The 24,061-nt window shown below is 38.6% G+C and overlaps 1 protein-coding gene across 1 annotated transcript in view; it reads right to left on the bottom strand.

The window, feature by feature from the left end:
- LOC133639874 (GRB2-associated-binding protein 1-like) overlaps positions 1-24,061 on the bottom strand; it is a 122,227-nt gene that overhangs the window by 59,978 nt on the left and 38,188 nt on the right. The window contains exon 4 of the mRNA XM_062033538.1: positions 997-1,125. Coding sequence (XP_061889522.1) covers positions 997-1,125 — 129 coding nt within the window. The remainder of the gene's footprint in view (positions 1-996; positions 1,126-24,061) is intronic.

Here is a 24,061-nt window from a genome sequence, read left to right as displayed (position 1 = left end):
CACTATTATGTTAGATCCACTATGGACTGGACTCTCACACTATTATGTTAGATCCACTATGGACTGGACTCTCACACTATTATGTTAGATCCACTATGGACTGGACTCTCACACTATTATGTTAGATCCACTATGGACTGGACTCTCACACTATTATGTTAGATCCACTATGGACTGGACTCTCACACTATTATGTTAGATCCACTATGGACTGGACTCTCACACTATTATGTTAGATCCACTATGGACTGGACTCTCACACTATTATGTTAGATCCACTATGGACTGGACTCTCACACTATTATGTTAGATCCACTATGGACTGGACTCTCACACTATTATGTTAGATCCACTATGGACTGGACTCTCACACTATTATGTTAGATCCACTATGGACTGGACTCTCACACTATTATGTTAGATCCACTATGGACAGGACTTTCACAATATTATGCTCGATCCACTCGACGTCCATTGCACTGGTCGCCCTGGGGGGGCGGGGGGGGTCACCCACATCTGCGGTCCTCTCCAAGGTTTCTCATTGTCATCCTTCTGGGTTGAGTTTTTCCTTGCCCTGATGAGGGTCCTGAACCGAGGATGTCGTTGTGGCTTGTGCAGCCCTTTGAGACACTTGCGATTTAGGGCTATATAAATAAACATTAATTGATTGATTTATAATCCAGAATTAACTTTTACCAACTCCGAGGCGAGGCAGCAGCTCACCGGCTCAATATGTTAATATGGCAGCACAAGCTAATTAGCTCTCCGTCAAAACGGCTCCACTAAAAAATAGTTTGTCTGCGTTGGCACTTATGTCAATATCGCTAATACTTGGTTAATATTTAGGTCAAGAGATGTAAATAGGCGCAATAGAGTACTTCCCTTAGCTGCATTGTTAGCCACCTCGTACGTGCAGTATTTTACGACTTAGAATGCACAAAAAAAAGAAAAACATGTGAAAATGGATGACAGCCTAGGTTGGAAGAGCAACTGTACCTGCTCACACAAGTTGAGGTCAATCACACGAATGGGCTTCTTGGCGTGGTCATTCTTGTAGTACTCCAACACGTCCGGGTCGCCTGTCAAACGGCCACTGCGAAGCATGAACCACCGTTTCTTCCATGCCTGAAAAGAAGGGAGACCAAAGGTTATGCGAGCGTTCTAACAATGACTGCTCCGTTCCTGACTGACTGACTTTATTTTCAGTTGGTGCCCGAGCGAGAAAAAGAACCAGGGAGAGAGAGAGAGAGAGAGAAAGTCAGAAAACTAGAAATGTGGGTCTGGAATAACCAGGACAAAAGGCGCATAGTCTGATCTCACATTCTGATTGTGGTCAATAACCAAATCCATAAAAGAAACTGGCAAGTAAATGAGATTTGTTGTAGAGCGAGAGCAAAGGGCACATTGGAGAATGCAGCAGTTGGAAAAAGGCTTTGAATTATAAAAATGGACATGTTTTTTAGGAATCATGCATACATAGTGTGTTTTGATGAATCGCCTTCTCATTGATGGCTTATGTGCAGAATCAAACATGTGCTGAGTCATTTCATTTGACATTACAATCCATTTCAATTTCCACAAAAGAACTGAAGACCAAATAGGTCACCAGAAGTGTTTCAGAAGCGATGGGACAAACAACTAGAAGCCGACAAATAAGGAATCAGTGTTAGGAAGTTTAACAACAGCTTTGTTGTTGTAGCTTTGGGAATAATAAATAAAGCCCTGGAGGAAACAGCGTGAACACACGAGAACATTCGTTTGCGTAAGCTAGCTCTTCTACTCCTAAACCGTTGCACATAAGAGGGTGAACATTCGACAAAAGGCTGTGTTGCCTGTGCTAGTATCCACCCATCCATTCATTTTCTACCGCTTGTCCCCATTTAGCTAGGACAGGGGTCAGCAACCCGCATGCGGCTCTTTAACACCGCCCTGGTGGCTCCCTAGAGCTTTTTCAAAAATGGAAAAAATGTGTGGAAAATACATTTGTTGTTTTAATAATGTTTCTGTAGGAGGACAAACATAACACAAACCTTTCTAATAGTTAGAAAGCCTAATAAGTTTGTGTTAATGCTTCACTGATGACAGTATTTGGCCAACGCCGTTTTGTCCTACAAATTTTGGCGGTCCTTGAACTCACCATAGTTGGTTTACGTGTAAATAAATAAATGATAAATGGGTTGTACTTGTATAGCGCTTTTCTACCTTCAAGGTACTCAAAGCGCTTTGACACTATTTCCACATTCACCCATTCACACACACATTCACACACTGATGGCGGGAGCTGCCATGCAAGGCGCTACCAGCACCCATCAGAGGCAAAGGGTGAAGTGTCTTGCCCAAGGACACAACGGACGTGACTAGGAAGGTAGAAGGTGGGAATTGAACCCCAGTAACCAGCAACACTCCGATTGCTGGCACAGCCACTCTACCAACTTCGCCACGCCGTCCCTACAACTGTGTACAACTTTCTCCGTCGCTGCCACAAAAAGATGTGTTTTATGCCACTCCTTCTTTGTCTCATTTTGTCCACCAAACGTTTTATGCTGTGCGTGAATGCACAAAGGTGAGTTTTGTTGATGTTCTTGACTTGCGTGGAGTGCTAACAATCCATGCTAACATGCTATTTAGGCTAGCTGTGTGTACATATTGCATCATTATGCCTCGTTTGTGGGTATATTTGAGTTCATTTAATTTCTTTTACTTATGTCCTCTTTGTATTTCATTTATATTTGCATGTCTCATGACACAATATCTGTATGTAATATTGGCTACATTTCTGATTGTGTGCCATGTTGTTCCAGACCGCAGCAAACGTTACCATGTTGTTCCAGACCACAGCAAACATTACCATGTTGTTCCAGACCACAGCAAACGTTACCCAGCTTGCAAAGATTGTAATAAATCCATTAGAAGAAGACAGCCTGTTCTTTCCTTTAACTTGGGCACACACATCTATACCTTTGGCAGTTTTAAGACAGTCATTTCCAGGAGTTATCTAACCCTCTGAGACACTAACTTAATGCCTTCAATATAACACTTTAACTTTTTGCGGCTCCAGACAGATTTGTTTTTTGTATTTTTGGTCCATTATGGCTCTTTCAACATGTTGGGTTGCCGACCCCTGCCCTAGGAAATAGACCCCATGCTGGGCACTGTTATTAGACCACCTAAGTCGGATTGACTTGAAATTTGTCACACTAGTGTTGTCCCGGTACCAAAATGTATTTCAATACTTTTCTAAATAAAGGGGACCACAAAAAATTGCATTATTGGCTTTATTTTAACAATAAACATGTTTCTTATTGCAATTTAGTCCTTAAATAAAATAGTGAACATACTAGACAACTTGTCTTTTAGTAGTAAGTAAACAAACAAAGGCTCCTAATTTAGCTGCTGACGTATGCAGTAACATATTGTGTCATTTATATACCTATTATTTTGCCAACATTATTAAGGACAAGTGGTAGAAAATGAATTATTAATCTATTGTATTTTTCGGAGTATAAGTCGCTCCGGAGTATAAGTCGCACAGGCCGAAAATGCATAATAAAGAAGGAAAAAAACATATAAGTCGCACTGGAATATAAGTCGCATTTTTTGGGGAAATGTATTTGATAAAAGCCAACACCAAGAATAGACATTTGAAAGGCAATTTAAAATAAATAAAGAATAGTGAACAACAGGCTGAATAAGTGTACGTTATATGACGCGTAAATAACCAACTGAGAAGGTGCCTGGTATGTTAACGTAACATATTATGGTAAGAGTCATTCAAATAACTATAACATATAGAACATGCTATACGTTTACCAAACAATTTGTCACTCCTAATCGCTAAATCCCATGAAATCTTAAACGTCTAGACCAGGCCTGGGCAATTATTTTGACTCAGGGGCCACATTTAGAGAAAAAAATGTGTCTGGGGGCCGGTATATCTATTTTTAGGAACACTAATACAAAACCTCACAATAATGTCTTGATTGAATGCTAAAAACGTTATGACAGACCCCCTTAAAAAACGTAATGGAATTTTACATTTTTCTATGAACGATAAAACACTGAATAGTGACAAAATATGAACGTCATGCCCCCTTTCGATCGACATATTTTACAATCAAGTGAAACGCAACAAAACAGTGAAATATGAACAAAATGAACCCACCTACAATCTGATATATCTGATATTTGCTGAATTTCCCCCCCGGGATCAATAAAGTACTTTCTATTCTACAAAGTTTGTACACTGTAAAAAAAAATCCTATTTTTATGGTTAATTTACTCAAAATTTCTACTGTAATTTTTCTATTTTTTTAAATAGTTTATAAAACTGTAGAATTGAAGACATTATCTGTAAATAAACAATCCGCCTGTTATTTTAAGTAATATGCCAGTTATGACAAACTATGTATATTTCTATTTTCTTTACAGAAAAATACCAAATTAATTATACATAGCATTTTCTGTTTTCTTAAATGACTTTCAAATTCATGTAAAATTACGATATTTTTCCGCAAAACGTTTCATGAAAACTTCTGTAAATATAATGTTTTTGATCATTATTTGGTTTACAATGTTTTACTTTAATTTTATGGTTTTCGTTTTGGCAGCCGTAGCTGCCAGTAGATGACCGTTTTTTACAAACAAATTTTTTTTACAGTGTATTCTATTCTATATATCACTAAGCTTTAGAATTTTTGTTGGGAAAATCTCCTTCCGCGTCTGTGGAAACGCTTCCCGCCCACTCTGTATGGTGCCTCGTCTGAGCTGTTGTGACGTAGATTACCATAGTAACTAATTAGATGACCATAGTAACTAATTAGATTACCATAGTAACTGGTAAATCATCCATAAGCGCAGATTCCAACCATTGAAATACTTTTAGTTGAAGACTTACGGTCATTAGAAAACATGACTGCACATCATAATGGCAGCTACACTTTCCATCTTAAAGATCTAAAAACATTTTGGGGGAATGTGCGGCGGGCCAGATTGAAAAGCTCAACGGGCCGCATGTGGCCCCCGGGCCTTAATTTGCCCAGGTCTGGTCTAGTCTCTTACGTGAATGAGCTAAATAATATTATTTGATATTTTACGCTAATGTGTTAATAATTTCACACATAAGTCGCTCCTGAGTATAAGTCGCACCCCCGGCCAAACTATGAAAAAAACTGCGATTTATAGTCCGAAAAATACGGTAGGTAAAACACTGCAGACTGCAGATGGACTTTAGCCGCCAACTAGCAAGCCATGTCTTAAAGCAGTGGTCCCGGCCCGTGGATCGATTGGCCGCACAAGAATAAAAAAAAATTTTAAAAATTAAAAAATTAAATTAAAAACAATTATTAAATCAACATAAAAAACACAAGATACACTTACAATTAGTGCACCAACCAAAAAAACCTCCCTCCCCCATTTACACTCATTCACACAAAAGGGTTGTTTCTTTCTGTTATTAATATTTCTGGTTCCTACATTATATATCAATATAGATCGATACAGTCAGCAGGGATAGTAAGCACACATGATTGTATTTTTTTTTTGACAAAAAAAAAAAAAAAAAATTATAATAATTCCCTATGTACTTAGCAACTATCCAACCATCCATTTTCTACCACTTGTCCCTTTTGGGGTCGCGGGGGGTGCAACTACTTGCCCTTAATTGATTGACGTGTGTTCATCTGTATTAAAATTCTGACCACAACCTACAGCAGTGTTTTTCAACCTTTTTTGAGCCAAGGCACATTTTTTTCATTGGAAAAATCCCGAGGCACACCACTAGCGGAAAACATTAAACAATTTAACTCAGCAGCCGATATTGACAATAAAAAGTCGTCCTGGCAATTGTTGGATACAAATTCAAACCATAACCAAGCATGCATCACTATAGCTCTTGTCTCAAAGCAGGTGTACTGTCACCACCTGTCACATCACGCCGTGACTTATTTTGAGTTTTTTGCTGTTTTCCTGTGCGTAATGTTTCCTATTTTGTTGTTGATTGTCATGTCATGTACGGATGTACTTTGTGGACACCGTCTGCTGCTCCCACACGCTGTAAGTCTTTGCTGTCGTCCAGCATTCTGTTTTTGTTTACTTTACAGCCAGTTCAGTTTTAATTTCGTTCTGCGTAGCCTTCCCTAAGCTTCAATGCCTTTTCTTAGTGGCACTCGCAGTTTGTTTATTTTTGGTTTAAGCATTAGATACCTTTTTACCTGCACACTGCCTCCCGCTGTCGTCTGCATATTGTGATCACGACAACCATGTTCCCGACATCTACAAAGCACTTAGCTACCTGCTGCCACCTTCTGATATGGAAGAGTATTAAAGGGTTACTCTGCTGCGCTCTAGACAGCACCGACACTAAACGGCACATTATTTGCGGATTATATTTACTGGTTTGCAAAAAATATTTTTAACCCAATTAGGTGAAAAGACATCATCTCCCACGGCACACCAGACTGTATCTCGCGGCACACTAGGTGAAAAACACTGACCTACAGTACAACCCTGGCTGCCACCATCTGTCAATCACACTGCAAATGTCAACATTAAATAAAAAGATGCAGAAGTGTCAGCATGGCGAGCTTGCAGGAGGAGGAGAATCTCCCATCTCTCCTCCATCTGGGGGTTTTCACAGGTTTTTTTCCCAACACATTCATTTCTAACACAGATTCCATCCTTCCACGCAGCCTTGAACAAGCGCCCAAATACTAAGTAATACTTTTCTTCCTAAAGCAGTGCGTACATGAGCGCCATGACATTTATGTGCATTAAAGCATTGTGAAATTCAAGTACCAAGCGTGGTACGGTCTGACCGCACTGCGAAGGGGGCTTTTGTACATGTGGCGGGACGGGTGACAGTTGTGGCAGCTCGCGTGATGACATCATAGCAGCGTGACACGAGGGCAAGCCACAACAAAGCAGAGGGTTTTGCGGTACGGTTAGCAACAATGGAGGACCATCCAGCCTGCTGTACATGTGTCTATTTATTTCAAGAGGATGCAAGCATTGTTGTTGTTTTTTTCCCATTTACAAGAAAATTAAACACATGCACTGCAAAAAGTCAGTGTTCAAAAACAAGAAAAAAAATTACAAAAATGAGGGGTATTTTATTTGAACTAAGCAAAATGATCTGCCAATAGAACAAGAAAATTTGGCTTGTCAAGATTTTCCAAAACAAGTAAAATTAGCTAACCTCAATGAACCCGAAAATACCTTAAAATAAGTATATTTTCACTAATAATACACTTTCCTTGGTAGAAAAAAAAAAAGAGACCTTTTTGCTCAATATGTTGAAAAATATTCTTAAATTAAGTGAATGCTAGTGCCATTATCTTGACATAATGATATGCGCTCGGCATCATGATTTTTTTTTTCATGTTTGAAGTAAGAAATTATTACTTTAAAAAAGTAGTTTTATACTTGTGAGTAGGGATGTCCGATAATGGCTTTTTGCCGATATCCGATATGCCGATATTGTCCAACTCTTTAATTACCGATATCGATATCAACCGATACCGATATCAACCCATATATACAGTCGTGGAATTAACACATTATTATGCCTAATTTGGACAACCAGGTATGGTGAAGATAAGGTACTTTTTTTAAAAAATGAATCAAATACAATAAGATAAATAAATTAAAAACATTTTCTTGAATAAAAAAGAAAGTAAAACAATATAAAAACAGTTACAGAGAAACTAGTAATTAATGAAAATTTGTAAAATTAACTGTTAAAGGTTAGTATTATTAGTGGACCAGCAGCACGCACAATTATGTGTGCTTACGGACTGTATCCGTTGCAGACTGTATTGATATATATTGATAAATAATGTAGGAACCAGAATATTAATAACAGAAAGAAACAACCCTTTTGTGTGAATGAGTGTGAATGAGTGTAAATGGGGGAGGGAGGTTTTTTGGGTTGGTGCACTAATTGTAAGTGTATCTTGTGTTTTTTATGTGGATTTAATAAAAATAATTTTTTTTTTTAAAAACAAAAAAAACGATACCGATAATAAAAAAAACGATACCGATAATTTCCGATATTACATTATAACGCATTTATCGGCCGATAATATCGGCAGACCGATATTATTGGACATCTCTACTTGTGAGTGTTGATGACACAGCTTTGCAACAGTTGATATTCTAGTTTCAAGCATGTTTTACTCAATATAGCTCATCAAATCTCAGCAACAAGCTGTAATATCTTACTGACATCATTTAGGACCAAAACACTTAAAACAAGTAAAACACTCTAACATAAAATCTGCTTAGTGAGAAGAATTATCTTATCAGACAGAAAATAAGCAAATATCACCCTAATTTGAGATATTTAATCTTATTTAGATTTCAGTTTTTGCAGTGTGACTTGTCTATTGTCTATAAAAGTGCATTACTATTAATTCATATCAAATGTTTCGATAATCAAAAAAATATACTGTATACTTTACTATTAATAACATAACACATTGTTATTATTTTATAATAATCATTGAGTAGGCGTAAAAGAAAATGCAAATTAGGACTGCAGCTATGGATCATTTTCGCAATCGATTAATCTATTGATTAATTTGTTTGATTAATAGAGTGATGAAATAAAACATGCTTTCTAGCCCTGTTGCCTATTTTCGGGAAAATATTTGCAATCAACAAAAATGTTTATGATGACTTATATTCTTTACTCTTACGAATACAAATAACATTGAAAATGAACTTTTACCAGAGAAGCATCGCTAGTATATATTACTTACACATATTTTCAAATACGTTAAAAGGTCAAATGTAACCATGGAGCTAGATCAGACCTGGGCAAAATACGGCCCGCGGGCCACATGCGGCCCATTATGATTTTCAATCCATCCCGCCGGATGTTCTACATCAGGGGTGTCAAATCAAATACAGAGTGGTCATCAGTCACTATATCTCGTAGTCCCCCCGGACCACGGTCTTGGGGGCGTGCCTTAAAGGCACTGCCTTTAACGTCCTCTACAAGCTGTCGTCACGTCCGCTTTTCATCCATTCTAACAACGTGCCGGCCCAGTCACAAGATATGTGCGGCTTCTGTACGCACACACGCGTGAATGCAACGCATACTTGATCAACAGCCATACAGGTCACACTGAGGGTGCCTGTATAAACAACTTTAACACTGTTACAAATATGCACCACAAACAAGAATGACAAACACATTTCGGGAGAACATCCGCACTGTAACACAACAGAACAAATACCCAGAACCCACTGCAGCACTAACTCTTCCGGGACACTACAATATACACCCCCCACGCCCTCACCCCCAACCCCGCCCACCTCAACCTCCTCATGCTCTCTCAGGGAGACCATGTCCCAAATTCCAAATTGCTGTTTTGAGGCATGTTAAAAAAAATAATGCACTTTGTGACTTCAATAATAAATATGGCAGTGCCATGTTGGCATTTTTTTCCATAACTTGAGTTGATTTTTTGGGGGGAAAACCTTGTTACATTTTTTAATGCATCCAGCAGGGCATCACAACAAAATTAGGCATAATAATGTGTTAATTCCACGACTGTATATATCGGTATCAGTTGATATCGGAATCGGTAAGTAAGAGTTGGACAATATCGGAATATGGGATATCGGCAAAAAAGCCATTATCGGACATCTCTAATTGTAAACATCGGTATTTAAAATGTAGCCTTCCTCTTATTATAATCCCATCAACTATCAAGGCAGATAGGAAAGGGCATGTCAACACAACCAGTGTTTCCCACACATTCATTTATTTGTGGCGGCCCGCCACGAAAGAATTACGTCCGCCACAAATTTTAAAAAAATAAATAAATTTAAAAAAAAAATTTTTTTTGTCCTGTCCAGCTTCTCAGGCAAATCATATAGTTGATGTAGATGCCCATATAGGCTGTTCAGATTTACTTTACACAAGAGAAGTGTAGGATACTTCTCTTGTTGCCTTATTTGTATTTGACCACTACTGTTTTCTGTTTATTTGTTACTGACTGTGGCAGGACACCTCTGCCTCTGTTTCACTTTATGTTGCTGGTAAATAATATGGTTGTAGTAGTAGGCTAAAGTTAAATTATTTAGTATGCACTAATTAAAGGGGCAGAGCTCTAAGAGACATTTTAGGTTTTATATTTTATAAGATATATTTTTTGTAAGAAACACAATTAACAAATGTATTTCAGTGAATAACTTATTGTTCAAATCTGTATATAAATATGTACATAAAGTGTTGTAATTATATTGTAAAATGGATGGATGGATGGACGTTTAAAACAAAACTGCTATTATTAATTAGTAAGTATACATTTTTTGAGCCTTTTTAGAGAAAATCATATCATTGTAGTAAATTATGCAAATTACTCGATGATGTCATGGTGACCACGCCCATAGCCACGCCCCCACCGCCACAGGTATCTTGGCAGTTTATGGGAAACACTGACAACCATGGAAAACACTCCAACAATGAATGTAAACAGAATTCTAAAATCACATTGAACACTGAACAATAACCTTATACAATGAAGGTGCAAAATAAAGAATATGTAAGAAATGCTTAAGAAATAGGGATGATGTTTGATAAGAAATTATGGAGTTCGAGTCTATTATCGAATCCTCTTATCGAACCGATTCCTTATCGGTTCTCTTATCGAGTCCAGATAGGTTGTTGTATATGGAAAAAAACACACAATATTTGGTTTAACAAAAGCTCAGTTTTATTATATAAGAAAACAATTTAATCTAATAAATCAATAAATATTGACTGTTACCCCCCTAAAAATAAATAAATAAACATTGACTGTTGTTCCCCAAAGTATATTAAGTGGGATTTTTCAGAAAAACAAATATATACAGTAACACAAAAACAACCTGTCTGTGATCACTATAGGTGTATAAATAACAATGTAGTGTTAAATAAAATCAGTCCCTTGGGCACAAAACTGGAAATAATACAGCTCTCCAAAAAGTGCAATTCTGCTGCTATTTGACATAACTGTTTGTTATGATGCTTTGACATTTTTGCACTGTAAAGAAAGAAAGAAAATTCTATGAAGAGAAAAGTTGTTTGCAAATGTGGTTTCAATGCTAAAAAATGAAAAGTTAAAGCTAAAAAAAGAAATTCACTTTATTGAGTTAACATTATTTCTTTATAGGGGGAAAGATGTTATGAGCGAGGGAATATAACATCTACACTACCCATCATGCAACGGGAGTGACGAGCATGCGCGGTAGCCCCGAAAAGTGTTGTTGCATGTCGTCACGCTGTGAAAGTAAACGTCAACAACTCAGCCAACACGCCTCGTCTGCATTATTTATAATTAGACAGACAACACATATACAGTATGAAAAACAGAAGTTAAAAAAGGGAGATGTGTTGTATATATATGTATGTGCTGCGGTTGCTTTAAGAACGTTGCGCCAGCTGCCGTAAAGGAGGTGCGTTGCTAGCCTGGTTGCTATGTTTCCGGTGGGTCGTAAAAGGGTTCTTCATGAGTTTGTACCCTGCTCAAATCTCTCAGTAAAGTTATTCATTGGATTATACCTTTTGTTTTGAACTTTATTACACCTTGGAGCGCTTTTTCCCGTCCATTGTTTTCCTGCTTTCGCTATCTGCGCCTGATGACTGAGCTACGTGACGCCATTTCTTGTGATGTCCCACGGAGCATTTCTGGTCGGGACGGGATTCGTTCCGAGGGATTCGAATAAAGAACCAACTCTTTTCTTTACTATAGTGGTCTCGATAACGGGTACCGGTTCTCAAAAAGGGATTCGAGTCTGAGGACTCGGTTATTTTCTTATAGAACAACCGGGAAAACCGGTTTCGAGTATCATCCCTAATTGTAACACAATCGTGCAAAGTGTAAACAATGTAAACATAGAGAAACCTGAGAAGTTACGGCTCAGCAGTTTGCTCTAGGTGAGCACCGCTAAGTTGGTTTGATCTTTGGTCTGACTATGGTCCGTTTTTGGAATAATCCAAGGAAACTGCCATATTGTCGAGCTGACTTTTCTTGTTTTATCGACAATTTCTTCACTCTCTGCAGCACTCATGTTTAGTTTCTCCTCTCACTCCATGCAAAGAATCAACCGCTTCAAGGTAACAAAAGGGCACAACCAAAACTTGATGGTTGATACTGTTACTGTTAGCGTGTCACTTCAACTGATCAGTGGTCACTCCCTGCATTGCTTGAGAGCAAGCCAACCTTATTTTGCAACTTACAGTTTACGAACACATTTTTTGTTGATTACATGTCTATCATAATATATAAAATAACACAATTTTATCGCCCAGCCTTAGTTGTCAGCTGTTTAGACAAAAATGGCAGCGTGAGGACTCATATTCAGTGGTTAGTAATACACAAGCTGCACATTGACTATTCTTAAGTATACACTAGTTTCATTTCTCCAGTATGGGAAATACAACGCTGAAATGCGAGGGGTGGACTCACTTTTGAGAGATCCTAAAACTGGCCTGACTTTTTACGTTACATACCTCCTACCAAGTATCCTAAAGTCCTCTGATCCTGTGTTGTCTTCCGTGTACTCCATTCTTGCCGCAACTGATCAGGGCTAAAACCCCGGTTCAGTCAACGCTCATATGTATCAGCTCTCACTAAATATCTCCAGCGTTTAGAAAGAGGCAGCATTCAATGATGCTGAACTTGTGATTGGGGGACCGCCCCTCGTGGCACTGTCCCCAGCGACCCCCGTCTCCAGTCTAACCCTGACTAGTGTCTTCTGATAGGATAACAGACAAGAAGACTCCATCCATTGGTCTACTCAGTTCCGAGTGCCCGAAGGGGGGGACGAACAGAGGGGGCATTGAAGGGTTGTCAGCGGAGAGCAGGGGTTAGTAGGAGATGCCAAAGAAGTGGAGTCACATTAGTTGTAGGGGGCTGACTTCCAGACAAATTTGGTTACTCAGATTGCTAAAGCCGGCGAGGAAATCTGCAAGTTGATGGTTGTTCAGTTCTCGGACAGGCTCCATGCAGTCACGTGCAAGAATCAAAGCCACATGAGCTGATAAGATTTGAAAACTTTTGTTCACCTGGGGATTGGCAACACTAAATTGGCCCGAGTGTGTGAATGTTGTCTGTCCCAGGGGACAAGCGGTAGCAAATGGATGGATGTTTTTTTTACATTATCTTCCGTTCCAAACAGGAAATTAAGCATAAGAGCACCCGGGGTGTTAGTATTGCACCATTGATTGTAGTGTCATTGGTAGGGGTGTAACAATACACAAAAATTTCGGTTCGGTACGTACCTCGGTTTAGAGGTCACGGTTCGGTTCATTTTCGGTACAGTAAGAAAACAACAAAATATACATTTTTGGGTTATATATTTACCAAATTTGCAAAATCTTCCACCAAAAATATTTTTCTTACGGGAATATTTGATGTGAAGTCATCAAAACCTTGGATAGGTCAATAATTCATAATAACATTGATTTTGATTCAATATTATGTTTTGAGCAATGACAGTTTGAAAGAAAAAAAAAACAGCTTTGTTTTATTAGTCAACATTGTAACTTTTTCGAAATTACATTTAACCTTTAAGCTTTTTTATTTCACTTTTGTTATGTTTTTGTTTATTTTAATAGTATTTTTAGAATGTGCCGTGGGCCTTTAAAACATTAGCTGTGGGCCGCAAATGGCCTCCGGGGCACACTTTTGACACCCCTGCTATAGATAATAACAAATTAAATCTGACAAATCTATGGATAAAAAGCAGAGCCTGGCGACACATGCGCGTTTATCATAACTCTCTCACTCTCTCTGTCTCTGCCCCTCCCTCACCAATGCTGCTGTGCGCACAATTTGTTTTGTTTTTAACCCCTTTTTAACCCTGAACGTACATTGAAAATACACGCAACCCTAACTCAAAATGCCGGACATTTGAGGCATTTAAGAAACTCCGCCCTGACAGCTCCGCAAAAGAGGACATGTCCGGTGAAAAGAGGACGTATGGTCAGTCTATCCTAGCCCGTTAGCTGCTAGCATGCTGTGTGTTGTGCCTCGGTGTGCATTGTTTACACAACGTGCGTTACGCTACTTAATATGTCCGTGTGGAAACTCGTTCGGTACACCTCCGAAGGTAACTGCTGTACAATGTTATTACATTACTTCATAAAACCTCTGTATTTGGTTGTAGTACATTTCATTGTATAGTTTCTCACATGATATTTCTTATCGAAAAGTTCATTAAAAAAAACAAAAAACGTGTTGGATGTAGGGCTGGGCGATATATCGAATACACTCGATATATCGCGGGTTTGTCTCTGTGCGATATAGAAAGTGACTATATGGTGATATTCGAGTATACGTTCTCACGCAGTTGCTTATAGCTGCGGGCATTACACTGCAGGCTTTTCTCACTCTTTCTTGTCTCTACTTCGCACAGAGACATAAAACAAGCGCAACTTCTTACATACGTCACATAGTCGCGCGTGCAACGTCATACGCCCTCGCCGAGCAGACAGGTAGCGGCATGGGTAACGTTAGCTGTGATGCTAGCGGTGCGGTGCGGGTGGTAATACGAGGGAGAGAGAGAAGGTGCGAATTGTGTAACAAATGAAGGAAGAATAATTAATTCCAAGAAAAACAGCACGGGGTCCATCGTCTGGCGGTGGTTTGCCTTCAAGCGGGAAGATGTTGAACAGACAATATGTCAAGTATGCGGCAAAAGCGTTGCTACAAAAAGTAGCATTACTGCTAATTTGTAGCATCATTTGAAAAGACACCCGCTCGAGAATGAAGAGTGCTTGAAACTCCGCATGTCAACATCTCCGGCCGGTGCCACACAACAAAATTCTCTGACCCAATGGAGCGTGGCGTCTTCCATTTCCACATCAACACCGTATGAAACAAATAGTCAACAACAGAAGGAGATAACGTCCGCAGGAACCTACCACATAGCGAATGACATACATTATTTGATTTCCTATTACGCAGCTCATTTTTATTTGGCAGTTATTGAAATATCTTGTGTGACATCATGCACAAAAGTGCACTTTACTTGTTTTGAAATACTGTAGTGGCGTTCTGTACAAAAGTGCACTTTAATTTAGTGTTGTTTTGATATGTCATCTTAGTGACATCATGCACAAAAGTGCACTCATAGCTTGTTTTAAAATGTCTCTGACAATCTTGCACTTTCTGTCTTGGAAATGACGTGAATGTTTGTGCCACTGCTTAATAACTGTTTAATAAATACACTTTTGCTAAATTGACTTAGTTGTGATTTCCCTCTCTGCATGAAAGTTAAAAAGTAGCATATATTAATGCAGTATGAACAAGAATGTTTTAATGTAGACACATAGAATCATCATACTGCTGTGATTATATGCATTAAGTGTTCATTCAAGGCGAAGGCAAAATATTGTGATATATATATATATATACACAGCCAACAAAATGCCCAAGCAACAATTTCCACATCTACACCGTATGAAAAAAATAGTCAACAACAGAAGGAGATAACGTCCGCAGGAACCTACCACATAGCGAAGGACATACACTGTTTGATTTCCTATTATGCAGCTCATTTTTATTTGGCAGTTATTGAAATATCTTGTGTGACATCATGCACAAAAGTGCACTTTACTTGTTTTGAAATACTGTAGTGGCGTTCTGTACAAAAGTGCACTTTTATTTAGTGTTGTTTTGATATGTCATCTTAGTGACATCATGCACAAAAGTGCACTCATAGCTTGTTTTAAAATGTCTCTGACAATCTTGCACTTTCTGTCTTGGAAATGACATGAATGTTTGTGCCACTGCTTAATAACTGTTTAATAAATACACTTTTGCTAAATTGACTTAGTTGTGATTTCCCTCTCTGCATGAAAGTTTAAAATGAGCATATATTAATGCAGTATGAATAAGAATGTTTTAATGTAGACACATAGAATCATCATACTGCTGTGATTATATGCAGTGACATGGCCTAAAAATATCGAGATACCGTAATTTCCGGACTATAAGCCGCACCAGCTAAATTTAGGGGAAAATACAGATTGCTCCATATATAAGCCGCACCCGACTATAAGCCGCAGGGTTTTGATGTGTAATTACCGTAGTATAAAAGGGTTCCTGCTACCACGGAGGGGATTGTCGGGACAGAGATGACTGTTTGGGAACGCAAAGCGTCCCATTTATTAACAATAAATCTTTCAATCATTCAATCAAACTTTCACATCTTTGACATGGCGAACAGCATTCGTGCAGAGTACAAATAATACAACGGTGCAAAGTAATACAAAGTGCTCGCCTGTACGTTATCAAAATAACCAGCCTACCGGTATATGAAAAGTCAGTCTTTAATCATTGTGTCATCGTCTTCCTCCTGCGTACTAAAACCACCGAAATCCTCTTCGTCGGTGTCGGAGAAGAACAGGCCGTAAATAAGCCGCACCCTTGTATAAGCCGCAGGGACCAGAACGAGGGGAAAAAGTAGCGGCTTATAGTCCGGAAATTACGGTATTAATAAAAGGCCATATCGCCCAGCTCTAGTTAGATGTTAAATTTGTGTTTTTTTGGGGGAAGTACAGAAACGAGAGAAGGTAAAAAAGCACCTCCTTTTACCCTCTTTCGTTTCTGTACTTAGAAAAAAAACTCATCCAAATCCAATGCATTTGAATGGGATTTTTTTTTTGGTTGGGATTTTTTCCAAGTACAGAAATGTGTTTCAATGAATTTCAATGGGCAACGCTGTTCACAATACCAGTGTTCGATAATCATAATAAAAAAGCTGGGTGAAAGTTAAATCATGATCAGGAATCTGACATTTGACACATGACATTTTATAAGAACATGACTGCTGCAAGATTTGATTAGTTGCAACTTGCGTGCAGCCATATCTGACACCATGCCTTGCAGCAACAGCAGCATAAACATACACCTTTGTTATCAGAGCCAATGCATTTTTGGGGGATTAAATATCATGAGTGATTAAGTAGCATGAATAACAACACTCCCCGTGCACAGTCGTGATGGTCTGTAATTATACTATATTATTCCACACACGTGAGCTAATCAATACTACAACATTTGCACTTAAAGCCCTGCAGAATGATTCCATGACTCAGCAAATCTGACCTAAATGTAGTAAACAAGTTTGCAGTATCTCCATAAAGCCCAGCTATCAGGTCACTAGGTCTGCTGCGAACAAAGAGCGCTCGAAGAAAGGAGTGGCGAAAGCGTCACACTTTGGCGTTCGCAGTGAGAAGATCCACCGCAGGGAGAAGATCCACCGCAGGGAGAAAAGGCAAGGGTGGTCAGGCACAAAAGCTCTTCTATAGTTGGTGTGGCAACTTGTATAAATCTGCCTTTGTTTGCGAGACATGACTGGGATTCTTGCCGGATGGCTATTTTTATATCCCTGGAGTGCCGGAGGGGAGTTAACAGGCGAGCAAAAGTGCAATGGCCTTCGGCTGCAGGCGCCCCCACGTCACTGCCCACCCTACCTCCGCCCACTGGGAGCGAGAGGGGACTTCCATGGAAGATGTGCACCCCTGAGGACTGACATCCTGGATAGTGTTCAATATGTAAATAATGTAACCGGTTGTACAGTCAACGTTTAGGATTTATTCTACTGAGAAAATAGCATTTAACAGTGCCATTTTACTATTTTAAACAATTTAAATGAGTGCCAGAGGTCCCGCTATAATGTACCGTATTTTTCGGAGTATAAGTCGCACCGGCCGAAAATGCATAATAAAGAAGGAAAAAAACATATATAAGTTGCATTTTTGGGGGAAATTTATTTGATAAAAGCCAACACCAAGAATAGACATTTGAAAGGCAATTTAAAATAAATAAAGAATAGTGAACAACAGGCTGAATAAGTGTACGTTATATGAGGCATAAATAACCAACTGGTATGTTAACGTAACATATTATGGTAAGAGTCATTCAAATAACTATAACATATAGAACATGCTATACGTTTACCAAACAATCTGTCACTCCTACTCGCTAAATCCCATGAAATCTTATACGTCTAGTCTCTTACGGGAATGACCTAAATAATATTATTTGATATTTTACGGTAATGTGTTAATAATTTCACACATAAGTCGCTCCTGAGTATAAGGCGCACCCCCGGCCAAACTAAGAAAAAAACTGCGACTTACAGTCCGAAAAATACGGTAATGGAAGTACTGGAAGTTGTCCAAAATCGAGCCATGTTGCTGGAATTTAGACTGTTTAAAAGTGCTTTAAGTAAGGAAACACGCCATTATGTTTGTCTGTAACGGTAATGGTAATGAGCTGTCGTTGTCCACACGAGTGGGTCACCAAAAATCAAGTACAAAAGCAGTGAAGTTGGCACGTTGTGTAAATGGTAAATAAAAACAGAATACAATGATTTGCAAATCCTTTTCAACCTATATTCGAATGAATAGTACCCCGCCTTCCGCCCGAATGCAACTGAGATAGGCTCCAGCACCCCCAGAGACCCCGAAAGGGACAAGCGGTAGAAAATGGATGGATGCATAGACTGCAAAGACAAGATACTTAACGTTCGAACTGGAAAACTTTGTTATTTTTTGCAAATATTAGCTCATATAGAATTTGATGCCTGCAAAGTGTTTCAAAAAAGCTGAAACAGGAGGCAAAAAAGACTGAGAAAGTTGAGAAATTCTTATCAAACACTTATTTGGAACTTCCCACAGGTGAACAGGCTAACTGGGAACAGGTGGGTGCCATGATTGGGTATAAAAGCAGCTCCCATGAAATGCTCAGTCATTCACAAACAAAGGATGGGGCGAGGGTCACCACTTTGTGAGCAAATTGTCCAACAGTTTAAGAACAACATTTCTCAACAAGTTATTGCAAGGAACTTTGGGATTTCACCATCTACTTCAAGAGGTAGTCACCTGAAATGGTTTGCACTTCACAGGTGTGCATGAAGATCATCGAGAGAATGCCAAGAGTGTGCAAAGGGTGGCTATTTTAAAGAAACTACAATATAAAACATGTTTGCAGTTATTTCACCTTTTTTTTGGTTAAGTACATAACGCCACATGTGTTCATTCATAGTTTTGATGTGACAATCTACAATGTAAATAGTCATGAAAATAAAGAACACGCAATGAATGAGGAGATGCGTCCAAACTTTTGGCCTGTACTGTATAATAACCGTATTGGGTCGGACATGAGCATTACATTTTCTTTAAGTGGCATTAAAAATGGCTGCAAAAAGCAGTACCGTATTTTTCGGAGTATAAGTCGCTCCGGAGTATAAGTCGCACCGGCCAAAAATGCATAATAAAGAAGGAAAAAAACATATATAAGTCGCACTGGAGTATAAGTCACATTTTTTGGAGAAATTTATTTGATAAAAGCCAACACCAAGAATAGACATTTGAAAGGCAATTTAAAATAAATAAAGAATAGTGAACAACAGGCTGAATAAGTGTACGTTATATGAGGCATAAATAACCAACTGAGAAGGTGCCTGGTATGTTAACGTAACATATTATGGTAAGAGTCATTCAAATAACTATAACATATAGAACATGCTATACGTTTACCAAACAATCTGTCACTCCTAATCGCTAAATCCCATGAAATCTTATACGTCTAGTCTCTTACATGAATGAGATAAATAATATTATTTGATATTTTACGGTAATGTGTTAATAATTTCACACATAAGTCGTACCTGAGTATAAGTCGCACCCCCCGCCAAACTGAAAAAAACTGCGACTTATAGTCCGAAAAATACGATAAATTAGATTTGCTGATAATTGTAGAAACCGTGTTTTAACCAAATCTTGAAAGGAATTTTATCTGGTAAAACGCGTTGAATGAGAAGGTGTGTCCAAACTTTTGGCCTGTACTGGAGGAGATGGCAGAGCGCCATGTTTTATTTGAAGAAGTGCAGCGAATCCCCTCGTTTACAGAGCAGTCCTCCACGAAGAGGGGTGGCCTCACCGTGCTTGGAATGGCTCAGAGGTGGTATCATGTCCATGAGATTTTTCCCCTGATGACCCCAGGAAAAGCCAAAAAACTGCAAGCGCAGCTTCTCTCAAAAGTGGAACAAACAAGTGAGGGAAATAATCGATTTTTTTGACATTTGGTCCTTATGTAGGGACACCTAATAAAAACGTTTACTTTATCCTTGTGTGACAGGTTGACGACAAGCCGAAAACTAAATTCAAATCATTTTGAATGATCATCGAGACTCTGTTCTTAATTATATGATCATTTCCCCACCCAGTTTCTCCAGCTAGCTTTTATGGACTTCCTCCTTCCTTTGCTTCCTGTACAAACTCAATTGCAATTCTCTTTTCCCCATCTGCACTCTCAATTGGAAAGCAGGGTCAGAGAGCTACCACTTACTCTACCCGAAGACAGCGTTAGAGCCGTAACAGAAGATCTTACTCACTTTTTACACAGAAAGTGGTATGTTTCCATAACTGTGTGCACTTTTCACTCCGAGACATGGCAGTCCATGATGGTATAACTAAATATATGCAGATGCAAGCGCCAGGTTGACGATTAAAATTGCAGTTGGACAGCAACAATTGCTTTCGGCAGGACAGAGTTAAAGAACTAGGGCTATAAAAAATGAAATCACGATTATCGGATCTTGTACCTCGATTGTGGTCATTACACAAGGATTCCACTCAACTACTATTCTAGGTTTTGGTCAACGTCATTCTTATTGTAGCCAAAGTTGGGATGTAACAATAAATGGTATACCGCTAGGGGTGTAACGGTACGTGTATTTGTATTGAACCGTTTCGGTACGGGGGTTTCTGTTCGGAGGTGTACCGAACGAGTTTCCACACGAACATATTAAGTACCCGCCTCTGCTTCCTTCTGCCTCTGTCAGTCCTCTACACAGCACCCAGCATTGTCCCGCCCACACAACCATCTGATTGGTTACAAACAGAGCGGTAACAGCCAATCAGCAGTGCGTATTCAGAGCGCATGTAGTCAGTGCTTAGCGTTTAGCAGGTAAGCATCAGGCAGCGGACTCTCCCCAAATGATAATAAACACCTCCCAGTCAACTACTAGTAACATCACTATGAGCCCGTTGACCTTCTAGAAATATAAAAGGCAGCTCAGCTCGCTCGCAGTCCTGGCTTGAGGTGAAGGCTAATTCGCTTTTAGCGAAACGTTAGCTCATTTTGCGGTGTGTGTGTGTGTGTGTGTGTGTGTGTGTTACGGACAGCAAAGCCCTGTCGGTCTGTTATTTCACTTTACCTTTTTCTGTGTTGATTGAGCTGTGTTGAAGCAGCAAAAAAGGACATTACGTTAAATGAAGAGTTTCTGTCTCTGATAGTTGATATAATAATGTAAGTGCATCATTAAGCCTACATGAACTCCATGGTGTTCAGGGATGAATAGTCTCTCCTATTGCTATTGTACCATTTTTTCAGCTATAGTTACATTAATCATTATTAATGGAACAGCCTAGTTTTGAATGGCAGGGTCCCTGCTATCACATGTTGATAAAAATATAACATTTACATAATAAAAATCAACTACAGGCTTCCCAAATGCTGTAATAAATTAAGCATGATGAGTTGACTTGAAACTGTTTAATGTTGCACTTTTTATATGTAGAAGAAAAGTTTTGTCATTTTATTTAATCTGAGCAACAACTTGAGGCAGTTTAATGTTGATTAACGTGGGCAGAATTATTATAGTGTTCCCAATGTTAGAAGGATAAAGCCATTGTTTACAAATTTGGTAAATAAATAACCCAAAAATGTATATTTTGTTGTTTTCTTACTGTACCGAAAATGAACCGAACCGTGCCCTCTAAACCGAGGTACGTACCGAACCGAAATTTTTGTGTACCGTTACACCCCTATATACCGCAGTACAATATTTATTCAAAACAGTAATACTATCAAAAAAACGTGATTGATAACCGCACTTTGATAAGCTCATGGACTAACTGGCGCCAGCTCGCTAGCTTAAATGCTAACATGAAAACAAGAGACGTTAACATCTTCCCATATTAAGAAACGACGCACCCCAATCTAAACTTACCTAAACACATTACTGTTTGAAGGACTAAGATATTCAATGGTGCACATTGAAACTACAAGGTGTGCTCTCAGAACACAGTGATCGTTCTATACAGGGTTGTTTTTTACAGTGCGTTCAAGAACTGCTGAACACAATAGGGCGCCATAACGCCTGCCCGAAATAATAAATAATAATAGATTTTATTTGTTACGCACTTTTCGTTTAAATAAATCTTAAAGCGCTACAATACAAACCAATATTTAAAACAATTCAATCTTAGCTAGGGATGTCCGATAATATCGGCCTGCCGATATTATCGGCCGATAAATGCGTTAAAATGTAATATCGGAAATTATCGGTATCGTTTTTTTTATTATCTGTATCGTTTTTTTTTTATTTTTTATTAAATCAACATAAAAAACACAAGATACACTTACAATTAGTGCACCAACCCAAAAAACCTCCCTCCCCCCATTTCTTTCTGTTATCAATATTCTGGTTCCTACATTATATATCAATATATATCAATACAGTCTGCAAGGGATACAGTCCGTAAGCACACATGATTGTGCGTGCTGCTGGTCCACTAATAGTACTAACCTTTAACAGTTAATTTTACTCATTTTCATTAATTACTAGTTTCTATGTAACTGTTTTTATATTGTTTTACTTTCTTTTTTATTCAAGAAAATGTTTTTAATTTAGTTATCTTATTTTATTATTATTTTTTAAAAAGTACCTTATCTTCACCATGCATGGTTGTCCAAATTAGGCATAATAATGTGTTAATTCCACGACTGCATATATCGGTTGATATCTGTATCGGTTGATATCGGTATCGGTAATTAAAGAGTTGGACAATATCAGAATATCGGCAAAAAGCCATTATCGGACATCCCTAATCTTAGCCAATAAAAAGATACAATACTAAGACTAAAACTATCAGTGAAGCATAAGAAACACAAAACAAGCAACGGATGTTCTGTTTGTCTATTTATTTTAGTTACATACTCATACAAAGCGCTAAAATAATGCATTCTAACTAAACTAATTAAAAAAATCAAATATGTGTTTCTTTAAAAAACTGTCAGTAAAATTAAAGTGCAAATGAAACTTCTCTCTGACTTAATGGCGCCAGACTTTTTGTTTGAGATTATCACTACTGCCACAAGTGGTGGAAAAGTGTATTACAACCGAGTACCGCTGAAGCCCGCTGAGTCCACGGCTGAGAATTTGGGGGCCCTCTGGTTAAGAAACACTGACGTATACAATAGCAAACCACTGCTTTCAACACAACAGGGTGGAATTACTATCACATAAAAGCCCCACTAATACTACCTCCCAAGCCATTTAATTGCCAGGTCTGCACCTCCTAAAATCCCGCCGAAACAGTTCCCGAAGATGTCAAAAAATGCCAATAACGTAACCACTTTGGCAGAGTCACTGATGCATTTTCATCGTGTTTATTCATGGAGCACAATTAGTTTGTGAAGCAATTCAAAGTGCTTTACAGAAGCATACAATTTCAAAACGGCAAACCGCATAAATAAAAATAATGATGAATTAATTGAATTAAAACTAACCAGTGTTGATTAAGTATTCTGCTGTCATTTGCACAGCTAAATAGAAGTGTTTTAGCTTGGATTTGAACATTGCCAAAGTTGAGGCCTGTCTCACATCTTCTGGAAGACTGTTCCTGCTTTCAGCAGCATAAAACTGAAACGCAGCCTCACCGTGTTCAGTTCTGACTCTAGACACCTCTACAGACCACTCCCTGAGGTTCTCAGAGCCCGCGATGGTTCCTATAGCTCTAATATGTCGGATAAGTACTTTGGCGCTAAACCACAAATCGACTTGTACACGAGCAGAGCTGTTTTAAAATCTATTCTCTGAGGGACTAGAAACCATTGCAGTGACTGGAGTACTGGACTAATATTTTTGCTGGTTTATTTTATTTCTACAAAGTAACATGGCCCCATAAATAAATTAAAAAAAACAAGCTGACAACCGCAAATGGTCCCCATGCCGGACTTTGTACAACCCTGGTTTAATTACATATGCAAAT

The sequence above is a fragment of the Entelurus aequoreus genome, linkage group LG22 (assembly GCF_033978785.1).
Source record: "Entelurus aequoreus isolate RoL-2023_Sb linkage group LG22, RoL_Eaeq_v1.1, whole genome shotgun sequence".
NCBI lineage: Eukaryota > Metazoa > Chordata > Actinopteri > Syngnathiformes > Syngnathidae > Entelurus > Entelurus aequoreus.
This window is presented reverse-complemented; position numbering and strand designations above follow the sequence as displayed.